At 46.0% G+C, this 9,915-nt stretch overlaps 1 protein-coding gene across 1 annotated transcript; it reads left to right on the top strand.

The window, feature by feature from the left end:
• LOC102702347 (expansin-B10-like) lies at window positions 1–1,098 on the top strand. The gene has a single exon (XM_006665097.3). It carries the CDS (start codon window positions 26–28, stop codon window positions 827–829), a length of 804 nt encoding a protein of 267 aa, XP_006665160.1. The 5' UTR covers window positions 1–25; the 3' UTR covers window positions 830–1,098.
• Window positions 1,099–9,915: the final 8,817 nt, after the last annotated feature.

Genomic DNA, 9,915 nt, shown 5'->3' on the forward strand with positions numbered 1-9,915 from the left:
TCATCGATCTCACCAATATACAACAATGGCCTCTTCCTCCCTCCTGCTCGCTTGTGTCGTCGCGGCGGCAATGGTCTCCGCCGTGTCGTGCCACCCGCCCAAGGTGCCACCTGGCCCAAACATCACGGCGACCTACGGTGACAAGTGGCTAGAAGCCAGGGGCACCTGGTACGGCAAGGCCACGGGTGCCGGCCCCGACGACAATGGCGGCGCCTGCGGCTACAAGGACGTTGACAAGGCGCCCTACCTCGGCATGAACTCCTGCGGCAACGACCCCATCTTCAAGGACGGGAGGGGCTGTGGATCCTGCTACGAGGTCAAGTGCTCCAAGCCAGAGGCTTGCTCCGACAAGCCTGTCATCGTCCACATCACCGACATGAACACCGAGCCCATCGCCGCCTACCATTTCGACCTCTCCGGCCATGCATTTGGTGCCATGGCTAAGGAAGGCAAAGAGGAGGAGCTCCGCAAGGCCGGCATCATCGATATGCAGTTCCGCCGCGTCCGGTGCAAGTACCCCGCCGACACAAAGATCACCTTCCATGTCGAGAAGGGCTCCAACCCCAACTACTTCGCGCTGCTCGTCAAGTACGTCGCCGGTGATGGTGACGTCGTGGGGGTGGACCTGAAGGAGAAGGGCTCTGAGGAGTATAAGCCGCTAAAGGAGTCGTGGGGTGCTATCTGGAGGCTAGACACCCCAAAGCCGATAAAGGGCCCCTTCACCATCCGCGTGACCACCGAGTCTGGGGAAAAGCTCGTCGCCGAGGATGTCATCCCCGACGACTGGAAGGCCAACTCCGTCTACAAGTCTAACCTCCAGGCCAAGTAATTAAGCATGTCGGCATGCATATATGGATCGAGAGTCAAATTAACACGTGCACCATCGATCATCTGAGCCGAGCCAACATCTGGAGAAACGCTAATTACATTTTTGTATCCAATAATCAATCAATAATTTGCTGAGCTAGGATCGCAGAGTACATGCCACCAATATATATAATGGTGTCTGCTCGCTCTCCCAGCTTGCTGGACCTATGAAGATTGGGTCTTTTGTTTTCCCCTTGAATTTAATTGATCATAATCATATTTTCTGCTAAATTCATCGTGTCTTTGCAATTTGCATGCGACTACGATAAGAAGTTACTAAATTATTGTATTTGTCTTCATCTTCAAGAGAGCGCTAATACTTAGCTCCTCAGATGTTTGCATTGGGTCCATCTAAAAAAATTGGGCCAAAGAATTACCACCTGCTCCAAAGAAGGCTAAAACTAAATTATACTATCCCCGTTTTATATTATAAGACTTTCTAACATACCCTACATTCATCAATTAATGAATGTATATAATTTATATATATGTCTAGATTCATTAGCATCTATATGAATCTCGGAAAGACTAGAAAGTCTTACATTGTGAAAAGGAGGGAGTACTATATTTGTATCAACACTAAAATTTGGTAAGATTATTTAATGGATTTGGATAAGGAAATAGCACAATTAGCCAATGAAAGTCTTAGCAAGAAGAGTCTGAGTTCAATAAGAAATCATGAAGACCATGAGATGTCACATGTCATTTTCATTGTATCTATTAATTAGACAGGGTTTCGTAATTTTTCTTTAGAAAGTTTTGTCTCGTGTCCGATCAGGACTTGTATGTTTTCTTTTGTCTTTAGGAAACATGTAACATGTTCGATACGGACTAAGTCTAGTGTCTAATTAGGAGTTGTATGTTTTATCCAATAATCAATCAATAATTTGCTGAGCTAGGATCGCAGAGTACATGCCACCAATATATATAATGGTGTCTGCTCGCTCTCCCAGCTTGCTGGACCTATGAAGATTGGGTCTTTTGTTTTCCCCTTGAATTTAATTGATCATAATCATATTTTCTGCTAAATTCATCGTGTCTTTGCAATTTGCATGCGACTACGATAAGAAGTTACTAAATTATTGTATTTGTCTTCATCTTCAAGAGAGCGCTAATACTTAGCTCCTCAGATGTTTGCATTGGGTCCATCTAAAAAAATTGGGCCAAAGAATTACCACCTGCTCCAAAGAAGGCTAAAACTAAATTATACTATCCCCGTTTTATATTATAAGACTTTCTAACATACCCTACATTCATCAATTGATGAATGTATATAATTTATATATATGTCTAGATTCATTAGCATCCATATGAATCTCGGAAAGACTAGAAAGTCTTACATTGTGAAAAGGAGGGAGTACTATATTTGTATCAACACTAAAATTTGGTAAGATTATTTAATGGATTTGGATAAGGAAATAGCACAATTAGCCAATGAAAGTCTTAGCAAGAAGAGTCTGAGTTCAATAAGAAATCATGAAGACCATGAGATGTCACATGTCATTTTCATTGTATCTATTAATTAGACAGGGTTTCGTAATTTTTCTTTAGAAAGTTTTGTCTCGTGTCCGATCAGGACTTGTATGTTTTCTTTTGTCTTTAGGAAACATGTAACATGTTCGATACGGACTAAGTCTAGTGTCTAATTAGGAGTTGTATGTTTTCTTTTATCTGTAGGAAACATGTGTCGTGTCCGATATGGATTAAGTCTAGTGTTTGAACAGCAGTTGTATCTTTCGTTTTGTCTTAAAACATGTGTCGTGTCCAATATGGACTAGTATTTACTCGTGAGTACAAATATATACACCTAGGGTCCCTGTAAAAGAGGACACGAATCAATACAATTGTTCTTGGTGCATCGCCACCCTCTTCTCCAAAGCTTTTTTTTAATCACTTAGAGAACATGGCACCTAGCCTGGGGCTACATTGGCTTCGATATCCGACGAAAGGGTAAGTCCTATGTTCCGCATGCTTTGCTAATTGTATCGACTACATTAGTTCTGTTCAACAATGCAGTGCTTTGATCTCTTGGATTGCTCTGGTTCGATTGGTATATTTTACCAGATATTTCAATTCTCTTTAATAGCATTGTATTTAGAGATGGATCGGTTGGGTCGGAAATGTCTCGGTTAGGCCTAATCTTCTGTCTTAGCCAATATATCTCTACAATCACAATGATTTTTTAGATAGATTGTTACATCCAGCACATTAGGTAGAATTATTGGCTCATTGAGATCAGATTATCATATACAATCCCGTGCTACATCAGTTAGGTCAGACCTACTAGATTGTTGTTAATAATCTAAAACTTTTAAGACAATAGGTCCATGTTAATATTTCATCGGAGGGTTAGCTGATCTTATCTAATGTGTTAAATTTCTCTTTGATAGTTATAATGTATTTGTTAAATTAATTGCATGACCCCTTTCATCGGCGTCATATCGGCTAGCTTAAATCAATAGGACAATTATCAACATCATGCAACATTTGTTAGGTTTGACCTATAAGGTTGTGGTTGTAAGTTAGATTTATTTAAGTCAGTAGGCACCAATCATCGTTTCATCGGGATTTTTGCGGTTTAGTTATGTAAGTGTTACATAAGATTAAAAGGGTTATATACAAATTGGTTTTTGGCTAGTGTAGCAAATGTTTCATTGTTTATCTAACTATTCGAGTCTATTTGTATCAGACTTTCATCCGATCCAAATCTCTGTATCAGACTTTCATCCGATCCAAATCTCCAATGGTCGACTGATCAACCTATTGGCTAATAGCTGCCACATCGTCATCTTGTATGTCGTAGGATCAAACTGAGTGGCACGCACAACTCATCACGATCTAGGACCTACGTTGGAGCTAAGTAGATCTCCCAAGCCTTCACATGTATCTAGTGTACCAGATCAACATATTTGGTGTCAACACTTGGTCCTGCATATGTTTGCCCCGGATTTGAGATACAAGATAACTAATATTGGACATGCGTAAATATTGAAAATAGATTTGAGGACCTGTTGGATGAATGTTTTTTGGCATAATTCCCAAAACTTAATTTTTGGGGATAAATTTTTGACACCTATTCGAGATGCTCTATTCGCGTTAGTATATGGTTTGTGTATGTTTTTTACAAAGCATAATAGGAGAGGCCTCTCTCTAGGTTTTTTATTAATATAATATTTAAATAGAACAAAAAGGAAAAATATAAATTCAAATTCAAGATCCAGTATGTGAATCACTATAAATTTCTCTCTCGTTTAAGATAAATAACAGAAAAATGACATATCCCTTAAAAAGGTTTCTCCAAGAGGTAAACGACACTGGCTTATGGTTATTAGGTCATTTCTGACATTGCAAATGTTCCAAGTAACTAGCGATGACTTTTTTATGAAGCAGCCTCCATGATGTTGTGGCATAATTTGTTTCCATGAACATTATATCGAAACCGCAAGTTGTGTTCCAAGAGACTCTAGCAATAGCCCAACAGATGACCGTAAAAGGGCACTCAAAAATTAGGTGCAACATAATATCCACAGCATTTTGATTGCACTGTTCACATGCTAAACCATAATCTGGCGGGGCACATTTTTTGGATGCAACATATACCGAGTATTCAGCCTTTTACCTCGGGCATACATTCACTTTTTCATAGCCATTTAAATTATCTTCGGGGTTGCAAGACCACATGTGTCATTGTAACAGATATGAGATACCGTGGATGTGAAAAGAAAGCACATACTATTAGTGTTATGGATATAGAATACCATATATACCCGCACTACACCCAACAAGAGCACCACATACCTAATTCTATATGGGAGAGGAAAGAAATTGTACTTGGATAAGTATACGAGCGAGGAAAGAAATTGTACATGGATAAATAAACATAGTTAGTTCGATCCAAGGATGGTTCTACCTACTTGGTTGTTTACCCCTAACGACTCCTCAGAGTCCTACTCAGTTCGTATCAAGATTGTTTGTATAGTATCTATACTTGTCTCTCTAGTTTTACTTAGGCAAAGGGGCAACTGTGGATATAAATTCGTGACCCTCAGAAAGTAGAGAACAAACAAATCCAAGCCAGCATACATGTCACGCCCAGAAATTTACACCAAATTTCTGAACAATAGCATGTATTAAATCTCGGTCCAGGCATCAGCCCGAGTACACACTATGACAAATTAATACACAGTTCCACGTCTTAAAAACAAATAAAAACAATTATCTATCGAAATGCAGCGGAAAAAGAAAACAAACTAAACCATCTAATCTTCAGCTTCAGCTGGCGATGACGGCTCCACACCACAGGCATTCTCGACGGCGGACTGAACCTCACTTCAACCTTTCGGAACAACCTTCTGACTCTGGCTCTGGCACTTGCTCTGGTGGGGGAAAATTAAGCAAGGCTGAGTACAAACCACCGTACTCAACAAGTAACACCCAAGAGAGGGAGAATAATGAATGCAATAGGGTAACAAGGATAGGCTAAGGTTAAATTGCACAAAGCTGCAGTAATTTAGCAAAAAAGTAGATAAAAATAGACTGAAATAAAAGTAAAGTAACATTTAAAATAAACATCCACTGTCCAACGTTACACCACGTTGCAACAGGCCCGAACCGCTGTCGAACGTTACACCACGTTGCAACAGGGTCAACCCTTTGTCCAACTTTAAACCACGTTGCGACAGACCCAAACCACTGCCAACGTTACACCATATTGCGCAGGGTCAAACCAGTTCCAAGATTAATAAAATTATTAAGGAGGTTTAACTAATCCCAGTGAGTCTGTCAGTTCGCCCAATAACCACGGGCACGGCTATTCGAATAGTTTTACTCTGTAGAGGTGTACAACTTTATCCACAAGACATGGCTCCCAAGCATGTTACCATGCCCCAACGTATCACCACGATACCTCAGTACGGAAACCATGATAAGACCTTTCACCTAACCCTCCCTAGACAATCGCACCACACTTCAGGTTTCACCCTCTCCTTTACACCAAGTCGGGCAGTCCCCTCTTGTGCCTTGGTAGATCCGGAAGCAGCAGAGGCTTTCGTTACACCACGATTGCCCGTCCATACTCCATCACGCCTACCCTTGCCTCGGTACGTCGAATAGGGACAAGCTAGATTACGAGTCTCACCGTTGCCCATTCTGGCTTGTGGCTAGTACGTGTAAGACCTTCAGGGTTTCCTGAGAACCGGTCCTTAGTTGCCATGGGCACGACTCTCAAAACCATGCACCCACAGCCCACCATAAGCAATATTTTAGTTGTATTAATCCTCAACGGGATATTAATAATGATTACAACCATTAAAGGTCTATTATAGTGTAACAGTAATTAAATAATAATTGATGAGCTAGTTGAACTAAGCATGGCTAAGCATTGCCTAACCCTAAGTCTAGTCAAATTAACCATGGGATGACAATAATAATAAATGGGGATCAACTGGTATAAAGGTAAATGCCCAATAGATAAATAAAGTAAATACATTTGAATACAATGCATGTTTGAATGTCAAGCGAGAAATTTTATAAACATAGGTTCAATATGATCAAAGAAGGGTGCCACTTGCCTTGCTTAGACCCACGAGGAACTTCGGCGACGACTTCGAGAACAAACGGCGCTACGACGGGGTCAAAACCTACGACAAACAAGGCAAAGCAAACAAAACAGGCTATAAAACTACTGAAACAGAGAAAGAAACTATTTTTAATGGATTCTTGGCATTTTTCTGGATTTAATGAAACTTGAATGGACCTAAACGGAGACTAGATGAATTACTTATGAATTTTAGAAGTTTTCTGGGTTTTTAAACTAAACAGAAAAGTCCTAAATCAATTATTGTGCAATTAATGGGGCTGCTGACGTCAGCGAGGAGAGAGGAGGCTGACGGCTGACAGGTGGGGACCACCTGTCGGTGAGGGAGAGGGGGAGGGAGAGACTGACACGCGGGCCCGGGGAGGAGAGAGAGAAAGGGAGGCGCGGGGCGACTGACGAGTGGGGCCCGCTCGTTAGCGAGAGGGGAACAGAGAGGGAAGCGGGGAACGGCTCGGGCGGACGGCAGCAGCCGGCGGCGGGAGCTACGGGCGGCGCGGCGGCGCACGGCGACGGCGACGACGGCGCGACGGCGACGACCGGCGTCCGGTGACAGCGCGTGGCGCGGGACCTAGCGCGGCGCACGGCGACGACGGCGGGCGGGCGCGGGAAGCGACCACGCACGAGCGCGGTGGCGGCAGCTAGACGACGGCGTCGCGAAGGCGACGACGACCGCAGTGGGCGGCGGGGAGGACGAGCTCCGCACGCGTCCGGCGACGGCGTGCGGCTCGGCGGCGGTCGGCCAGGAAGGGAGAGAGAGAGGGGAGGAGGATGGAGACGCTCACCGGCGGCGGCGAGAGCGCGGACGGGTCGGCGAGATCGAGGCGAAGGTGGCGACGCGGGTAGGAGCGGGGGATCGGCGACGACCGGCGTCCGGTGACAGCGCGCGGCGCGGGACCTAGCGCGGCGCACGGCGACGACGGCACGGCGGCACGGCGACGGCGGGCGGGCGCGGGAAGCGACCACGCACGAGCGCGGTGGCGGCGGCTAGACGACGGCGTCGCGAAGGCGACGACGACCGCAGTGGGCGGCGGGGAGGACGAGCTCCGCACGCGTGCGGCGACGGCGTGCGGCTCGGCGGCGGTCGGCCGGGAAGGGAGAGAGAGAGGGGAGGAGGAATGAGACGCTCACCGGCGGCGGCGAGAGCGTGGACGGGTCGGCGAGATCGAGGCGAAGGTGGCGACGCGGGTAGGAGCGGGGGATCGGCAACGGCGGCGGAGATCGACGAGCGACGGCGAGGCGATGAGGCGCTGCAGCGACCGGGCGGAGAGGGAACACGCGGCGCTGGGGATGTCCACCGGCGACGACGGGGGCGACAATCCGACGGCGACGGCGGCGCGAAGGTGGTGACGCAGCTGGACGACGACGACCGGCGGCTGGCGGCGAGATTGAACGGTGGCGGCGAACGGCGACAGTGCGGCGGCGACGCGAGCGAAGACGGAAAGTGGGCGACGGCGCGCGGCGGCTCGGGATTTAAAGGGCGGCGGCACCGGCTAGGGCGGGCGGAGGATGGAGACCGAGTCGGGCACGACGCGGTCTCGGCGGCGGCAGTTGCGGCGGCGGCGGTTGCAGCGGCGGCGCGGAGGCGGGCGCTGGCGGGGGAACGGTCACTGACAGGTGGGCCCTACCTATCAGTGGCGCGAGGGAGGAGGTAGGCGGCGCGGACTCGCGGGCGCGGGCGACGCGGCGAGCTGGGCCGAGCGGCGGCCCAGGCGGGGGCGCGCGGGGCAAGGGAGCGGCCGGTCGGCTGGGCCGGCCGAGGGGGAGTGGTGGTGGGCCGGCCCGGGAAGGAGGAGAGGAAAAAGAAAAAGGAAAAAGAAAAGGGAGGGAGGAAAATTGGACTTCGGCCCAATTTGAGAAGGAAGGGAAAAAGAAAGGAAAAAGGAGGGAAAAAGGAAAACCCCACTTTGCCGAGTTTTAAATTAATTTGTTTGGCCAAATTTTATACTTCTGCAATTTGAATTTAAATCCAGTTAGTCGATTTGCGAGCCTCGATTTAACTAAATTAAGTTCTTTTAGAGGGATTTTTCCTGAGTTAATTAAGCCAATTGTTTGTATAGTATCTATACTTGGTTGTTTACCCCTAACGACTCCTTAGAGTTCTACTCAGTTCGTATCAAGATTGTTTGTATAGTATCTATACTTGTCTCTCTAGTTTTACTTGGGCAAAGGGACAACTCTGGATATAAATACGTGACCCTCAGAAAGTAGAGAACAAACAAATCCAAGCCAACATACACTAAGGGACAAAAATAGATTCACAAACCACATTACTTCAAGACTCCAAGATTCACAAACCACATTACTTCAGGACTCCAGGAGCGTACTCATTGAGATCAATTCCATACAACTACATTGCTTCATTGATATATAGTCGAGTAAACAGTTCCAAGTTTTGTATTTGTGTACATCTCGCCAACATCATATAAGAGCAAAACATATTTCGACTAACAGGAATAGGGCTATTACCCAATTATGCTTGAACCTGTATACAAATCCATGTGTCTCCTTCTCGTTGCTACAAGTCTCGCATATACCTTTCATCGGCTAAACCCTATTTCATCGGATGTCGTAGTCATATCCCTGTCCAATGACAAATAAGTATGAATATGTCCCGACAGAACAACAAAGGATTTTTCAATAAGGAAACAAATATAGACTTCATTATAAACCTATCCAAACTAGCCCAACTCGACTATGTAGTGAACTAGGCCTGAGCCTAGCCATTGAAGCCCGAAAGCCCAAATAAATATAAAAATGTTTGGCCCGGCCCGAGAAAGCCTAGGATTGTTTGGCCGAGCTTTTTTTAAGGCCTAGCCCAAAACCCAACTCACCCTGATGTTTGAACATGTCTATTTCATTGTAATTATCCTAACCATAAGAAGCATGTGCAAAAGATGGACGTGCAACAACTAGAAACAAAGTGATGCGGGCGACAACGGGAGGAGGGAAGGCGTGGAGGTGGCTAGGGACGGGGAGAAAAGGTATGGCAGCAGATGACGGGCTAACCATGCGTGGGAACATGGAAGATTGCTCTTTCATTATTGACTGATGATGTCTATGGGCGTAAATGCAAATTCACCTTATTTTTTTTGTTCAAAATAAATTGGAAAACTGAAAATAGGTAACAGATTTGAAACCTCTGAATGTCATATAACAAATTTTATTCTAGGGCCAGAGGGCACGAAAAAGCATGTAGAAAGCCTAGACAACAATTCTATTTTAGATTGAGGCCAGCCCAACACCTGTATGAGGAAGAATTAAAATAGAAGAGGAGTGTTTCCAAAAGTGGCAGCTAGCCTGACAAAACTGGCGCTCCCTCACTCACCATGCATTGTTCCATTCCATGCATCCCCGATCGCCGCCCTTTCAACCACACGCGACCAAACCGGCACTCCGTCCATCCTCCTCTCGCCACCGTCCATAAATACCACCCACCATGGCCTCGACCTCAC

The sequence above is a fragment of the Oryza brachyantha genome, chromosome 3 (genome assembly GCF_000231095.2).
Source record: "Oryza brachyantha chromosome 3, ObraRS2, whole genome shotgun sequence".
In the NCBI taxonomy this organism is placed as follows: Eukaryota; Viridiplantae; Streptophyta; class Magnoliopsida; order Poales; family Poaceae; genus Oryza; species Oryza brachyantha.

What these genes read in the sequence shown, in the direction of transcription:
- LOC102702347 (XM_006665097.3), top strand. Translation starts at nt 26, where the DNA reads ATGGCCTCTTCCTCCCTCCTGCTCGCTTGTGTCGTCGCGGCGGCAATG.